This window comes from Apus apus, chromosome 3, assembly GCF_020740795.1.
Source record: "Apus apus isolate bApuApu2 chromosome 3, bApuApu2.pri.cur, whole genome shotgun sequence".
In the NCBI taxonomy this organism is placed as follows: domain Eukaryota; kingdom Metazoa; phylum Chordata; class Aves; order Apodiformes; family Apodidae; genus Apus; species Apus apus.
Window position 1 is genome coordinate 33,666,371 of NC_067284.1, and position 17,224 is coordinate 33,683,594.

The 17,224-nt window shown below is 39.7% G+C and overlaps 1 protein-coding gene across 6 annotated transcripts in view; it reads left to right on the forward strand.

Moving 5' to 3' along the window:
• Nucleotides 1-4,065: 4,065 nt before the first annotated feature.
• Nucleotides 4,066-17,224, forward strand: part of AHI1 (Abelson helper integration site 1) — an 88,823-nt gene continuing 75,664 nt past the window's right edge. For 5 of the 6 annotated variants that reach the window (XM_051616007.1, XM_051616009.1, XM_051616010.1 and 2 more), the window contains exons 1-5: nt 4,066-4,095; nt 9,522-9,593; nt 10,430-10,551; nt 14,988-15,598; nt 16,167-16,324. In XM_051616007.1, the coding sequence (XP_051471967.1) occupies nt 9,584-9,593; nt 10,430-10,551; nt 14,988-15,598; nt 16,167-16,324 (901 nt within the window). In that variant the 5' untranslated portion in view covers nt 4,066-4,095; nt 9,522-9,583. Of the gene's footprint in view, nt 4,096-6,645; nt 6,748-9,521; nt 9,594-10,429; nt 10,552-14,987; nt 15,599-16,166; nt 16,325-17,224 lie in introns of all 6 variants that reach the window. The other variant, XM_051616008.1, reaches the window with a different exon arrangement.

Below are 17,224 nucleotides of genomic sequence, written 5' to 3' on the forward strand. Positions count from 1 at the left end.
AGCAAGCCAACACTGAAAACTGAACAGGCAGAAAAATATCTTCAGGCAGTTCCTCATTTCCTGCTGAATAGAGCAGGCAGAAATGGGAGAACAGACTTAGATCTTGTCTATGTTGAGAATTTGAATTGCAGTATTTTTTTTAAGCTGCAAGCATCTTTGAGAGTAGTTTGTGTTTTTGCTTTGCATATTACTTACGGAGGAACTTCAATGAAAAATAATATGTTAATTTTGCTCTCAACCATCAGACCATTTAGATGTTCAGTAATTTTCTTCACTAAGTTTCATTTTGAGTTCATTTTACTCAGAAATTAATCTGAAATGTCAACTTACACTGACTTCTGAAGCACCTTTATAAACCTCATTTGTAGCTGTGACAGAACAGTGCATTTGAGTTTGACAAATGAAAGCTGAGGTTTTTATTTTTGCTGGGCAGACACCAAAATCTGATGATACCACAGTACCAGCACATCACCCCAGCAAAGGCAGAAATACCTAGGAAGCCAGTGCCCATCATTGCAGAAGGACATGTTAAATTGGAAGCAGAATTTCAGTATAACACTAAGTTGAAACTTCTTGTGCTATTTGGTCCCAGATTCTTTCACAACAAAGTCAAATGCATTAAAAACTTATCCCATCTTTCTTGGAATCTGAGTAAAGTTTAAAAGGCACTGCAAGATACCTCACTTTTGACTGCTATTTAGACATGTCCAAGCCCAAGCTGCTCTCTGCAAAAACCAGCTCCTTCATATGCACTGACCAAGTGCAACACAGTCAACTGTATCACCTAGAGCCCACCTAGAAAAGCAGATTCTCGTACATCAGTACAAGTCCAAAGTTTCATTATCCCTTTGCTAATTGCAAAGGATAAAAAATTGTACTGGCTTTGATATAAAAATATGAAATACATAAACCAGTTTTTTATATATATATAAATATGGCTTGCAAAATTGCCATGAAAGCAAACTCACATTGTTCCATTTACCTCAGACACCTTCAGTGAAGCTCTAGCAAGACTCCATCCACAACAGATTGCTTAGAAACAAATAACAACAAGGATGCACAACAGCTCGTGCAATGGAGCCCTTAAAATATTTCCCAAGTTAAAAAACAGCAACTTTTTCACTGACAAGAACAGTGATTCTTAGTCAAGAAACCACTGGAAGCATGGAAAGCGATGAACCTTAATAAAATACTGAAGAATAATATATTCCAGTGAGATAAACAATAATGATTAAAAACAGATTTGAAGGCTTTGAAAACTGAGTTGTGAGAACCTACCAAAGGACTATGAACTAAAATATCCAAACTGACCTGCTAAAAAATTAAAATTCTTTAAAAGAAAGAAAAAAACACAAGAGGAAACACATAAACAATTACATTTTGAAACAAATTAACCATTACATTTAAAAGAATAAACTACTTTTCTAAAAAAAGACTGCTGCAAGTAGTCTACAAATAAAAGAGTATTCATCATAGCACACAGAGAAATCCAGAAGATTCATTATTCTTTACTAAAGCCTATTGTACAGTTAATAAACAGCACAAAAGGAATACAATGCAATTAAATTGTATGCAAAGATGCACTGACCATACAAGGGGAACATCATCTTTTGAAAAGTTTAAAAGCAATAACACTGCATTTAGCTACAGGCAAATTCCAGCTCTGATATCCAGCGTTTCCAAAACACTCCAGAAGTGTTCTGACATGTGCTGTTACACTGCCATCCTGTGGCAAGGAACCTACAGCTCTCAGCGAACATAGTAAGAGTTTTCCAGATGATAACCGCCTTTCAAAAAGACAGAACGTAGTATTCTTGCTCTGCAGACATGAAAACATTAAAGATTTAGTTATACCTCAGGAGATACTGCTCAAGAAACACTAACTCTACTGAAATCCCAATCAAAATTTCACTTCAGAGGGCTCATAACCTCCTTGCCCGGGAAGACAATTTGAACCTATGGCTTCTGAAACTTAAGTTTTCTAGCAGTTAAACAAAATGAGTTTATCTTATCCTTTTTGTCATGTTGTAAAAATATAACACATTATAATAAATAGATAATCTAGTATGTTGAACATGCTGATAAACCATCTGAGATATGAAGGAGTATTGATGTGACCCTCCAATTAACTTTAGCCCATTTAAAATGAGACCACCGGCCTTGCTAAGACAACTCTGGCCTGGCCTCTGGCCTTCTTACCACAGCCTCGGGCCACGGGGCTTTTGCTCCGTCCCAGCTGATCATAAAACCTGCAGCCACAGTAACTGTCAGGTACAGTCGCTGTAGTTGTCAGACTGTAAAACTTCCAACATCTGTGCTGTGTCTTGGCCAGACAAGCAAGCTGCTCATCCCTTCACCCCTCCTCATTGTCAGGTAAAATATAAGCACGCTAAATCAGCCTGTGCCCTTGTCCAAGGGGGTACAAGATAAACACACTAATTGGCTTGAACGAACCAAGACATCTGTGTTCCCACACTACCTCATGGCTAGCCCTGAGACCATTTTAAGTGTCTTGGTTACAGTAAAAGCTAGCACTAGAACTGTCATATAAGTTAATTATAAACATAACAAGTAACGTCATAAGCACACAACTTCGGAAGGGACATCTGGATTTCTGGTTATCTGGTCCAATCTCCTGTTCAATGCAAGGCTAGCTTCCAAGTGAGAAGTTGTTATTCAAGGCCATTGTTTACCTGAGTTTTGAGTCCTATCAAGGATGGAGATACACAAGAATGGAGATACACTACAGACAGAAAGCAGCAAAAGAAATGCTGAAGGGCTATTTTGTTGTAACTGCATTATGCCTTGGCAATGCAGGACACCCACCTTACGAAAAAAGAAACACCCCTACCCATCAGTTGAGTGAGTGTAAGCATTTGAGAAAGAGGAGGACAGGAAAGTTCCAGAAAGAGCTAATAGCATCTCTCACTAATCATACCTGAGAAACAAGGTTTCAGATGGACACGATGCTTGGGAATTGTGAATGCCACAGTGTTCACCTCTAGGTTGTACGAAGAGCACACAGTCAATGAATGGGCTCATTTTACCCAACTTCACTTCTGAAAAGATATGGCCACGTTCATCCAAGGCCTGCATTAAGAATCTTTGACAGCTACAACTTTTATTTATTCATTTTTACACAGAAAAAAATGAATCTGTTACAGTAAAGATAAGCTATTATACCTAGACTGCCTTAATTAGCTACTAAATCAGACAGAAAATAAGTTTCTGGAGTATCTGCATAGGCTCAGGACATCCATTTGTGCTGTTATTTGCAAAAGCTGATTTATATTCCAGACATTTGATAGACACCCTCCAGTCTCCCAGCTGGGGCCATCATCCAGAAATTTTATTCTGCAACTTTGTTAGTCGGAACTCGATAGGTATTTTTGACAGATTTTTTATTTTTTTATTTTTTTTTAATGGAGGGTAAAATATCTCTAAAGGGCTTCCCTAATTCTTAAGCATTTCGGTGTTGCGTTCTGCTCTGAATTCCCACTCCATCTTTCAGCCGAGCTCCTCCGTGACCAGCTGACCCCGCAGGCACGAAACGCAACCTCAGGCGCAGAGCGGGAACACGGCAGCAGCTACCGCCGAGCCTGTAAACCAGGTTGCCCTCGTCTACCCGCCCCTCTGCACTTTCCCATCGGGAGGCTGCCCCCGCTCCCCGTGCGCGCGTACGAAGGGCTGCGGGAGGAGGAAGCAGCCACAGCTGCCCCTTTCCGCGCCTCTGCGGGATGGCTGCTCCCGCAGGTTCTTCCCGGAGCTCCCGCCTCGTTCCGCGGGGCACGCCCGGCCCGTGGCGGCCAGCCAGCCAGCGCCGCCGGCCCCGCCCCGCCCCGCCCCCGCCTCCGGCCGCGGCCCCCGCCCCGCTCAGACCCCGCGCCCGCCCCGCCCCGCCCCGCGTCCCGCGCGGCGGGAAAACCCGCCCCCCCGTGCGCGTGCGCCGGCCGCGCTGTTTCCGTGGCAGCGGCGGTTGTTGTGGGCCGAACCACCCGCGCGCAGCTGCGCGGGGGGGGGGGCGAGCCAGGGAGAGACCACGGGCGGGGAGGGGGGGGCATGCGGGGCGGCGCCACCGGAGCGGACGGGGCCGACGTGAGTGATGGATGCCGGGGGCAGCGCGGGGGGCAGCGCGGGGGGCAGCGCCGGGGGCAGCGCCGGGCGAGAGGTGGCCCCGCAGCTGGCGGGGGTGCTGGGGCCGGGCCCGCGGCCTGCCCGCAGCAGGGCGGAGCGGCCGGGCCGCCCCCCGCGGCCGGCGTGGCTGCCGGGGGCCGGTCCCTGCGCGGCCTGGGGCGTGGGGCAGGGCTGCGTGGCGCCGCAAGCCCCCGGTTGGTGTTCCGTCCTTCCTCCCTCTCGGAACGGAGTTGGTAGCTCACGCCAGGCAGAATGCTGTGTTGGGTTCGGGGCCCCTCGCTGTAGGAAGGACGTGGAGGTGCCGGGGGCTCCGGTGAGGTGCGACGGAGCAGTGAAGGGTCTGGAGAACAGGGAGCGTCTGAGGGAGGTGGGGCTGTTCAGCCGGGAGAAGGGGAGGCTGAGGGGGGGGAGACCTTCTCACTCCCTACAGCTGCCTGAAGGGGTTGCAGCGAGGCGGGGGTTGGCGTCTTCTCCCCAGAGCAAGCAACAGGACCAAAGAAAACAGGCTGAAGTTGTGCCAGGAGACGTTTACATTAGATAGTAGGAAAAAATGATGCAGTGAAAGGGTTGTCAAGCATTGGAACAGGCTGCCCAGGCAAGTGCTTGAGTCACCATCCCTAGAGGCGTGTAAAATAACGTGTAGATGTGGTGCTGAGGGACGTGGTTCAGTGGTGGTCTCTGGCAGCGTGGTAAAATGCTATGTTACCTGTTGAACTTGGAGATATTAAGTCTTTTCTAACCCAAACGATTCTGTGATACTATGAGCAGTTTATATCCCTCAGCAGACGAAGATGCAGTGCTTCTCCGTGCTCAACATGCTAAGCCCCAAAGCAATTACGCTTCCCTCGCATGAGGAATGTGCACCTGCACACTAAATGGGATCAATCCAGACAGTTATTCCAGTTTCGGCATATGCTGGGCATGTTTGTGTCTTTGTTGTTTACCACTATTCCACTGTGCAAAGAAAAATGCCACTTTGGAAATTCAAATACTTGGAGTGGTCTCTTGATGAGAACCCATTTTCATAATTATGATCTAAGATAAGGCAGAAGCTAAAATGTAGGAAACTCTGAAAGTCAGCTGTATTTCCTTACACAGAACTGAAGTCCTTGGTTTTGCCATCTGGACAGGCTGTGTTCAACCTTCTCCTGACCAACCGAAGGTGCCAAATCTGGGAAAAAACAATAGTGAAGCAAAAGCTTTTTGATACATTACAATTAGAAAACTCAGATGGGTAGCACCAACATTTGTAAACATCCTTTTAAATTAGCGTAAACACAAGCTTTTTAAAGGGACATCTGGACTGGTAGAAAGATATTGCACTTTTAGTAGTTTTTATTTGATATATGCAAGTACATAGAAATTTACAAGGTAATAATGAAGTTATCTGGCAGTATTCTGGACTTAAATGCTGAATTGTCATGAATAAAACCAGAATGTTTTTGGTGTCACATTTATTAGTGAAGAGGAATAGATGAGACTCTGTGCTATTTTCTGTATTGTTCTGAGTTAAAGCGTTCTCTGCTCTTGAAATAGTGATACCTACAGGTAGCTGAATTAGAAACCTACTAGTAAAACCCAAGGTTTCTCACTATGGTACCTGGTATCTAAAAGATATAAAAAGGCCTGGTATTCTTCTTGTTTTCGGCCACTGAAAATTCCATTCACTTTTTGTGATACTGGAAAAATGAGGAGTTTAGTTAATGAAAAATCTTCAAGTGCGCAATTATGTTTTGTCAACTCAGCTTCCTAAATTATCCTAATTAGGTATGAAATGTGTTACGTCCTATTGTGTAATACAGGTTTTCTATGTTCTGCTCCATTATAGTATAGGTTTGATTTTAGTGGGGATGATGATGATGCTTATTATTATTATTGATAAATACAAGTATTTTCCATAAATACTGGGCCTTGTGGCATGTTTTGCATAGATAATTCCTGTATTATGGATGGAGAATATAGCAACTCAGTGACTATTGTAAAATACTGTGAAAAGAGCAAGAATTTAATGTAGGATGACATAAATACAAATGGAGTATTAGAGAAGAGCAAATTAGATTATTTTCAGGAAGGTATATAGTAATTCTTGGAAGTTTGGGCTTTGTGATTTTGTCTTCCTGGTTATTCCTGATGGCTGTAATGTGCCACTGTTCCAAGTATGGATTTTTGTTATCCTGAATTGCCTTTTAATAGCCAACATGGAAAAGATCAAATCTGATCAGGCAAAAATGCATTTTTCGTTATTAATCTTAATGATAATCGAGTTTATTCAGATTGGGGCACTGTGGTTGCTGAGCTTTGATATACGATTAAGTCTCTCCTATTTTAAGATGAGATTAGACTGAATAAACAGTCTTGTTCTTACCCTGTTGATTAATGATCTATATTTACACAAGTCTAATAGTTGCTTTAATACACCATGTCAAAGGTAATGGAATTCTAAATTGGAAACTTGTATAAAGTAATAGCACTATCATTAATGGACTTTTCTCTCACTTGTCTTGCCACAAGAGGATAGACTTTTACTGAATAAATAGAGGTAAATAGAAAAATATGTTCTCACTGGTGGAGTTGGCAAGTCTGCGTTTTACAGAGTGCTGTGGGAAATGTGAGGTGAGTCTAGCCTTTGGAAAGGTGTTTGTTCCCTTATTAAGCAAAAGTATCTGCAAAATTATTTTATCTATAGGTTTTTTTTTAAATGTGATTTATTAACTTTTGACTATAAAATTAGTTCCGTACCTGCAATAGATATGCACTTCACTCCTGTCTCCTATATTGTCTGTCATATTTTCATTTTAAGTTTAAGAACATTTTATATGTTGTCATGAGTTTTTCTAAGGGGTGATTGAAATGACTGAACTAATCATAAGAGACTTTTCCATATTCCTGCAATCCTTAATGATGTATTAAAGTGATAGAATCTGCTGTATTTTATGTTTATTTTTATACTCTTTCAAATTGTAAGCATTTTGTAAGCAATTGTGAATTGACTACTTGAAAAGCAGCACTTAATAACTAGCATTTTTTAAATGGCCTTTTGGTATAACTGAGTATAAATTGCAAAAGTAGATTTATTTAGATTTATTTTTCAATAACATTTGTTTTCTTGTAAGAAACGTTATTTTAACTGTTACTGTTTTAGTTGTGACAGTAAAACTTTGCTTTACAAGTCAAAATATATTTTAGTTAGGGAAAATATTGCTACCTTGTCAGTGACACCATGAAGCATATTACAGAACAAAACATTCTGTTTTTCTTCCTGTGAAGTCCTTGTTGGTCAACATTGCTCATTTCAAACATCCTTGTTGTTCTATACTTAGTATAAATACTTTGCTTAGTACATGAAATAAACTAGTAACCCCTGGCAACTGACTAAACAGCACTCCTATAGTCCCAAACCAATAACACTGCCTTTTTTTCTTTCTTAATTTGGTTTGGCTAGCCAGCAGGCCAAACTGTCGTAAGGACCAAATGTGAATTTTTTGTCCAGAAAGCAGGGTCCCTCACCTGGTGTGCAAGAAGCCAATCCACACACAGAGTCAAGATACTTGCTTTAATATCCAGTTCTGCGCAGAAAAGGGAGCAGGGGGGTATTCCACAAAGCCAGCTCAGTTTCCCAAAATGCAAGTGCTACTTTTATACCCAAAAATGTGAGAAAGAACTTTGTCTCTAACGTTATTCTATCACTGGCACACATGATTAGTCAGCTAATCCCTCGCTTCCATTTAAAGTGGCAGTACTCACGAAGTTCAATACTCATGTGCAAAGCGTAAGGGGCTTGTTAGCAGGGGTCCCTCTGGTCTGTGGGTGTGAATTTTAGTATGCTAATGGCTCATTAATATATTAATACGGTGACTTCAATTACTCAGTATTTTTCTGACCAGTGCTCAAAGCTGTAAGCAAGATAAGCTGTGGGGAGTGCTACTTTCCATCCCTTTCATCTGTCCTGCAGGCATTTTGCAGGCCTGTCTCAAGGCTGGGCTGTTGACTGCTTGGGGAGTGTTTTTCTCTAATTGGAATCTGTTTTTTTTCTAATTCTTACTGTTTTACTGTTTCCTAAGCCCTGTTTTTATTCTGCATGTCCTTTATATGTAATTTTTTTCCCCAATGTTACTTACTTCAATTAATAACTGACATGGAAATGATGAGAGAGTTTGTAGCCTGTGGGGGACAGGTTGTGAAAGAGGGATGAGAGGGATCTGAAGGTATGATAGTGGAGATGCTTGGAGAAATGCAAGTGTAGCCTCCACTCTTTCCTATACTGGTAAGAGGTGCGTGCCCAGGAGTGATTTTTGATGTTGAGGCCAAAAGGTATGTTTGGCCTGCTTCAATGATTTTACATTCTAGCCACTCACCAGAGTTGCTGTGTGCAAACTGCCCATTAACAGTAATCCATACCAACTCCTGAACTGTACTTGGACCAAAATGCTGTCAAGGATAATGCAACCAAATAGCCTGGCAGTATTTAATGCTACATCATAATTTATTATGCTAGGTGAGGTCTGGGTGCCCAGCGAATATGTATTATTGGTGTCTGACAGAAGGTGTTACCTGGAGAGAACCTGGAGCAATTGCCTGATGGGCTATCAGGGAGACATGTACAATGGTTTATTGCATGGAGTGCTGAGGGGAATATAAGGCATCCACAGAAAGCTAGGTTTTATTAGCTCCACTGTTTACAAAACAGCTTTTTGTATTAAAGTTTTTGTAAAACATTCTGAATTTTCTTGATGAAAAGATAAAGCTGTGTGATATTTTTATTTGCCTTCCCGCTTTGTTTGGATTGTATCTGTGGGCTTCTCTCCACAACCAGGAGGGCCTAACATTTTTTCTTTAGAGAAATGAGTTTCGTGTAACTGCTTGTCTGCTTTATGTAAAATACAAATGCTTTATGTAAATATAAATATTTAGAGATTTGTAATGAAGTTTGCTGGCAGATACTAATCTTGATACGAAGCCTTGAAGGCTCTCAGCTGGCTACAAGGTGACTTCCTTTATGATGTCAGAATAGGAATGTGATTAGAAAGGCCTCAATATAAATGGCTTTGTGGGTCATTAGTATTTAAATAAACTGTAGGTTTTTTTAGAAGATTGTGGGATTACAGACCTGAAGTATTTGGCTACTGCCCAGAAATATTTAGCTAATTAAAATGCTGTAGTTTTGGTTTTTATTTACTGTCAAATAACAAGTACCAGATAGTCACTAAGAATTCTGAGCTGAGATTTGATGGCAAGGGGCTTGTAATAATTCAGACAAATAGTCTAGAAATAAATGTTTCCCTGAAAGACCTGTACTCATTCTTGATATTAATTAGAATACATTAAATTGTTAGCTTCAAGTCTATGGACCAGTTATGTTAATGAAAGTTTTAAATTCATTTAAATAGGATGGTGAATTCTGAGGAAGAAGCAGCTGGTGTGTTAAGCTACTTCTAACTGAGGACTGAAAATGCCAGCAGGTAAGAATACATTGTGTTTCATTTCCAATACATATTTTATAGTCAGAACTAGATGAAAATGGTAGGAGTTACTTCTGTCTATAAATGTTTAATGCTATATTGGTTTTGAGTCCTTGTTTATAGCTGATTTTCAAAGTGTTGGGGTTTTTTTCATTTTCAATTTGGGGATTTTTGTAAAAATAGCAATTACAATAGTAAATATGCTGTAGCTGAGGATTCAACAGCCTTTTTCAGTGGTGTGCCAGATTGCATTTTTAATTCTGTAGCTACAAATTATGCACTACCTCAGGGGAGCTAGAACACCTGCTGCAAGGGTTGAAATGCTGCTGATGGCAGTATCATGATCACAGAAATGCAGGGACTCTCAGCTCTAGCTCCTTTCAGACCTATGTATACTCCTGCCTCCTGTAGGTCTGGCTCAGGGTGATGCTCCTCTGGGTTCCAGACTCAGTAAGAACCTCAACCTGTTGCTTCTCCTGGAGACAGTGTGTCACATCTGTTGTTATCCATGTGCTGGCCAATAATCTCTCCTCAGCCTTGGCAAGCCCAAGTGCAGTGTGTGCTCTTCAAAATGTGCTTTGTGCAGGCAACTGAGTAGACAGTGCCAGCTTCAGCAACCAGGAATAGCCTGGTGTGCTTGTACAACAGTACTGAGTTATCCTGGTGTGGTTCATGTTGTCAGTGGAAATTCTTAACTGAATACCAAGAATATTTCTTGGTAAACTTTCCCTGATAAAATAATTCTTGTCCTTTGAGATTTTAAAGCTTGATTATGCACTTTTTTAGCAATGGTGATTACTGAGCTAGTGAATCATACTCTAGATTTCTTTTTGCAGTTGAAAGTGAGGCAAAGGCAAAAACCAAAGCCTGCTTTGAGGAGATCTTCAGACGTCATGCTAGCCTAACTGACACAAAGAAATCAAAGAAAAAGAAGTTTCCCTCTCAAGAGAATATTGTGGTGAGTTTGGACACATGCAAGCTTTGGTTGCCTTCCTTAATGGAAAAAAGATCTGGAAAATATTTTGTAGAAAGGAGATTTAAGTATTTTTTTAAAATAAAGTATAAAGTATATTTCTGCACATATCCTTTGTTTTGTTGTGGCTTTTATTTGTTGTTGCTTTACCAGCAATGCATTCTTCTAGTTTGGAGGTATGCCAAAATTACATAGAATGTAATAATGGTAAGAAGCAAGTGGCACATGCAGGCATTCACTTATTTAAAGTCTGTGAGTAGTTAATCATAGAATCACAGGGTTTGGAAGGGACCTCTGAAGATTATTGCGTCCAACCCCCTTGCTGTAGCAGGAACACCTAGGGCAGATCACACAGAAACACATTCAGACGGGTCTCGAAAGTCTCCAGAGACGGAGACCCCCACAACCTCTCTGGGCAGCCTCTTCCAGTGCTCCATCCTTACAATAAGAAGTTTTTCCTCATGTTGAGGTGGAACTTCCTGTGCTGCAGCTTGGTACCATTTCTGCTTGTCCTATCACAGAGCACCACTGAAAAGAGACTGCCCATTCTTGACGTCCACCCTTCAGATATTTATAGACATTAATAAGGTCCCCTCTCAACCCCAGGTCTCGTAGCCTTTCCTGATATGACAGGTGTTCCAGTTCCTTTATCATCCTTGTAGCCTTCCATTGGACTTTTCCCAGCATATCCCTGTCCCTCTTGAACTGGGGAGCCCAGAACTGGACACAGTTCTCCAGATGCACTCTTAGACTGGACATTAAGAAATTTTTTTTCGCAGAAAAAGTGGTCAGACACTGGAATAGGCTGCCCAGGGAGGTGGTTGAATCACCATGCCTGGATGTGTTTAAGGGTCGTTTGGATGTGGTGTTGGTGGATATGATTTAGGGGAGAACTTTGTAGAGTAGGGATGATGGTTGGACTTGGTGATCCCAAGGTTCTTTTCTAACCTGAATAGTTCTATGATTCTATGTGGTCTTACTAGGGCAGAGTAGAGGGGGAGGAGAACCTCTCTTGACCTGGTAGCCACACTGTTCTTAATGCATCCCTGGATACCATTGGCTGTCTTGGCCACAAGGGCACATTGCTGTCCCATGGATAACTTCTTGTCCACCACGACCCCAAGGTCCCTTCTCCATGGGGCTGCTTTCTAACAGGTCAACCCCTAATCTATACTGGTGCATGGTGTTTTTTTCTTCCCAGGCGCAGGACTCTACAGTTATTCTTGTTGAACATCAGTCTTGTTGAACATCTTTGCCCAGCTCTCCAGTCTGTCTAGATCTTGCTGAATGGCTGCACAGCCTTCAGGTGTGTCAGCACACTGCAGTTACCTAGAAGCACTTAAAATCACTGTGAACTGAATCAAAAGTTAATGGTATACACACGAGCTATGAGGCTTTTCTAGGATCAGTGTGTAAGCCTAACTTTAAGGTTCTCTTGAAGCCATAGATTTGTATCAGGCAAAACACTAAGAAATTAATAACTTGAGGAGAACGTGTATTGAAACCTAATAGTGACCATTCTGAATCTTTCCTTCAAGTGTGGCAAAGCTACAAGAGCTCTTGTTGGTATTTTCCATGCTGGTTTTGTTTGAGTAGAAATTTCTGCAAACTCTTAAGCAAATAAACAGGAATTTCTTTGTAAGAAATAAACGTGTATGGGAGGGGAAGAGCAGATAGATGGAGGAGGTTAACTGCTTTTCTACCTGTTTTCTTCACTTTGTATAATTTAACTATTATAGAGCTTCATATGTCTTGAAATAATGTGAAATTTATCAGTGACAGTTGTTGTGTCACGCACTTGCCATAAATGCTCTCCCAGGTTTAATCAGAAACAGGTCATAGTTGAGAGCATAGCTACACCTGAAATGTTCCAGTCTACTTCTTTCTTTTGTCTCCACTGAATATAGGTGTTTTTAGATTAAAACCTTTTCCGTCATAGTCCATTGTTGCCTTGAAACCCGAGTTCTGGAGCTGCAGAAGGTTGCTGTTGACTTTGAACAGCAGAAGTGAGGGTCAGGAGACTGGCTGTCCCCTTGCCGGCTCTACTCTGTGTTCCCATTGCCTGGAGAGCCTGCCTGGAGGGAAAGGAAGCATCCTGACTGTAAGAGGAAAGGCTGATGTCAGTAGGGCAGGATAAGTTTGAAGTTGCAAGTGTTAAGAATGAGGGGCTTGTAATGATGATGGAGCTAGACGTCAGCTGTGGCCAGTGTCAGGTCTACTTTGTTGTTCAGTAGCCACAGGGGCAGTGGGTATGAAGCCTGAAGCAAAAAAAAAACAAGCAATTGGGGACACAGTCAGAAAGTGAATTCACTAGTGTCCCTTCCAGGGCTAACCATGCTTATTTTTTACCAGTTGTATCTCCTATTATAACTTACTAGAATGAGGAAAGCCTCAGACCAGGCAATGCCCAGACTGTTTTGCCCAGATAGATTAATCTGTCTAAAGTCAGCATGGAAATGGTTGCGTTTATTTGGTGCAAACTAAATATCATGGCTTAAAATCATGGGAAAAGTGGCCTGAGTTATGATCATAGAGACTCTGTGTCTGGGGAATGTGTTTGAACTGCTGAAGCAGTGTTGTGCTGCCAGGCAGTATCTAGTAATGTTCCTGAAATATGCTGCAATTAGAAATTGTGTTTCATTTCATTATGAGGATATTCTATGTCTTTTTTCCTATGAGTAAATTTGCTATAGTTAAATGACTGTGCAGCTACTATTGATGACACATATTTCTGGTTGTATGTTTTTGTTTCTGGGCATAACAAATACCAAATTCTAGTAAATACTTCAAGTAGGTTTTGCAATAGCTAGGTTTCTCAGAGGAAATGATTCTTGAATAGCAGAGTTACTTTAGAAACTCTTGAACAAGTCAAAGATGAGGGCTTTTTTGTTTAGGATTTCTCACAGAATTCTGCTTCTTGGGCTGGATGGATTAAGGTTCTATCGAAGGCAAAAATCAGCATGACTTTAGCTGTTGATCACTTTTGGGTCTTAATTGCCAGTGTATTTTAACCTTCATGCCTTATACTCTATTCATAGAAATGTAGATAAGGAAGTGGACAACCTATCAAAAACCATTATTTTTTCTAATTTATACAAAGTTTGTTGCTTTATTTTGTATTTTAATTTCCTTTAGTCTATTCAGTTTTTCAAGTTATTTATATGAAATCTTCCACATCCTCTTAAGTCACTGACTTATGAATAAAGAGGATGTTACTGGTCTATTTAAGCAAGTGAAAGGTGAAGGTACAAATATAAGATTTTTTCATTATTTGATACTGAGATAATTTAAAATCTTTTTAGTTGTAGGATGCTAAAAATAGAGATATCTACTGAAAAGATACATGAATGGCTTTATGTTTTCCTGATGTATTAGATAGGCCTACCTGCATGAAATTCCAGACATTTTCTGTTTAACTCCTACTTTATTAGGACAATGTTGTGCATGTTTAAGCTTTGTCTCTAGTTTCAGACATCAGCTAGAGTTTTATGTAGGGCAATAGAGTAAATGAACCTCAGGGACTTTATAGAAGTTCCATTAAGGAACAGACCTGTGGGCCAAGCTCCTTAGAGAATTAGGCCTTAGTAACCTGTGGTGTTTGGAGTTATCATAGAATAGTTTGCATTGGAAGGGACATTTAAAAGTCATCTAGTCAAAACCCCCTGTAATAAGCAGGGACATCTTCAACTAGATCAGAGTCCTTCCCAGCCTGACCCTGAATGTTGCTACAGATGGGACATTATAACTTTCAGTATCCATGAACAGAAACCTGAAGGAGGGAAGAAAGTATACAATGTGTTTTCTGAAAAACACCAAAAATTGGCAGGAGTGCAGAGACAAATGCATTAGCTGAAATTTATCTTTGCTGTTTTTACTAGACTGGTCTTTATTCTTAGTAGAATGACAAAGAGTTGCTCTAATGTGCAGGTTTTTTTCAATTTTATACTTTAAAAAAAGTCTTAATGGAAATCTGTTTTTCAATTTTAGCACATTTTAATATAATTTCATTGTCAAACTTTGGCAAGCAATTTTCAGTAAGAGAGACTACAAAGAACTGAGCCTGGAGTTGCTCTAACTTGCATTTTAAATGGATGAAAGTACTTGATATCATGCTGCGTGTAATCTTGAAGTCTGTTTATGGAGTAGACTTGTTGATTTTTTGTTATTTTTTTTACTAGAAGTTATTTAAAAACATAGTGAAATTAATTGAGGATAAAGTGCCCAAACACAAACTTTTTTTTTCTGTGTGAATTTTCTGTTGCCTTTCAATCTGTCACTTGCTAATTTTAAACAAGAAAATAACTAGATCTTTAATTTCATTTTACTTTGTGTAATGTTGCTAAAGAAATAACAAAGTACTATGTTTATCCTTACAACATAATTTTTAGTACAAGTATGTTTTATGTTCTTTTCATTTATAGCTTGATACCTTTAGAAGTAATATTGATCTAGCTAAGGAAAGTGTGAATGATGAAGCAATTATAAACAACACATATAATCCTGAAGAAGAGAGTCCTCGATTTACAAAAAATAAACTGAGAGAGAAAGCCTCACTTGCAGAGAAAATAAACAATGACATTGTTAGTGGAGAGAAAATCAAGCAACCAAAGTCTAACAAGAAGAAAAAGAAATCACTGGTACAAGAACAATTTAACGAGGAGGAAAATTTATATGAAGATAAATTGGAGAGTTTTGAGGAACAGATTAAAGATTTTCCAAAGAAGAAAACAAGAAGAAAATCACAAACAGATGTACCTCATCAAGAAGGTGATAGAAAGATTAAAAATTCCTTGACTGAAGTGAGAAACATAACTGAGTTAGAAGAGAAAGAAGAGCTAATTCGAGCTTATCAGCTGTATGTGGCTGAGGATGAGGCAACTGCAATTAAAAAGAAAATAAAAATGAAACTTAAAGAACAGATGTCTGAATTTACTTCCAGTGTTCAAAGCCATGAAGTAGTATTGAACAATGAAGTGGGCAAAAAGAAGAAAAAGAAGAAACAAATAGCAGTTTTAAGTGAAGCTGAAACAAGGTACCGTGATAAAAGACTATACTGTGTGTCTCTGAATCTTAAGTGAACGTTTTGTTTTCTTTTAAGATAGAAACTTTCTTACAAAATGTACATATTTTTGAAGTGATTAACTGGATGATTCTGTTATGAAAAAATATTACCAAACACTTTTTCCAAATACTACGAACATTAACATGTAACTCGCAGATTCTTTTTAACTTTTTAAAAAAACCTCCATTACTATCTGGTGTTTATTTCCTTGGAACTGACTCTTAACTAACTGTAGATAATTTTCTGCATGGTTTTCTAGTGAGGAGTGATGGCCCTGATCCAGCAGAAAAGTATTAGCTTAGCGCCATTCACAGGAATGGTTCTACAATTACCTAGAAATCAGGAGGAGCTGAAGGGGAGAGAGAAATAAAAAAGGCAAGACACGAATATTATGGGGGGATGTTGCATTTTCAAGATAATAACATGATGAGTTGCAGAGCTGAAGAGGAAATTTCAAGTTCATTAGAAATGGTAATGAGCAGTTGCATCCTTATGTGCAGTAGAATGCAGCCGCTGATGGTAATTCCTTATGTTGCAGTGCAATGTCCCTTTCTGAGCTACAGCATCAGCCAGAAGAAGACAGCACCGAAAATCAGTCTTTGGAAAGACTAGTTACAGCAGAAGAACAAAAACTGGAGGAAAGCATGGAAAAACAGAAACCTAAAGCAAAGAAAGTTAAAAAGAAAACCAGAAAAGGTGTGCCAACAAAATGTTAGAATGCTGTACTGCTTTGCTGCTTTATCCAAGCCTTTTTTTTTTTTTTATGCATTGCTACAGAAATATTTGTCCATAATAGTAACACAGTATTGACTGAGCTGTTGAAGTTACTTGTTTTTTAGTTACTTAATTCTATTTTTGTTCTTCCAATTCTGTGGCTAATTTGTAAGGAAGTTAATTTAGTGTACCTGTCTAAAATCTTGAAAATTCATTTACTGTAAACAGTTCTGAAATGAATATAGTTAAGGAGGTTTTTAAAGCATAATACAATATAATACCATCTTTACAGTGTATTACTTAAATGCATATTCTAATTGTCACTTTATTACTTTATCACTTTTATTTACTTTATGCTACAAATATGCATCACCACTGTATTAACCAGATGCTCATTTTGGACATAAGGAATAGTTTTTCATGCAGCACATAGTCAAATTGGAGAATTCATTTCCTCAAACATTGTGGAGGCCAAAATAAGAAATTAGTTTAAAAAACGGAGATTACAGAAATTGATGGGGAGTAGGTCTTTTGATATCTGTTAAGTATGGTCATCTCACTGTAACTTCTAATTGAGGAAGTTCTGAAAAGAGTGTTTGATAAATTCAGGGGAAATGCACATGGAGAAAACATCACTTTCTGTTTACCTTGTTTCTTACATTTTCCTTCAAACAAGCAAACAAACCTTGTTAAAGGCTGTAGTCCAGAGCAGGATATTGAACTGTCAATTTTGAGTCACTGTGGTACAGAAGAACCTATCTCAATCAAGAGAAAGACATGAGATTTTATATTAAAATGTTGGTTAATGGAAATATAGTAATATAAATTCATGTGAATGCTCATACGTGTTTAAAATTATGCATATTTTATAGTTTTAATTTA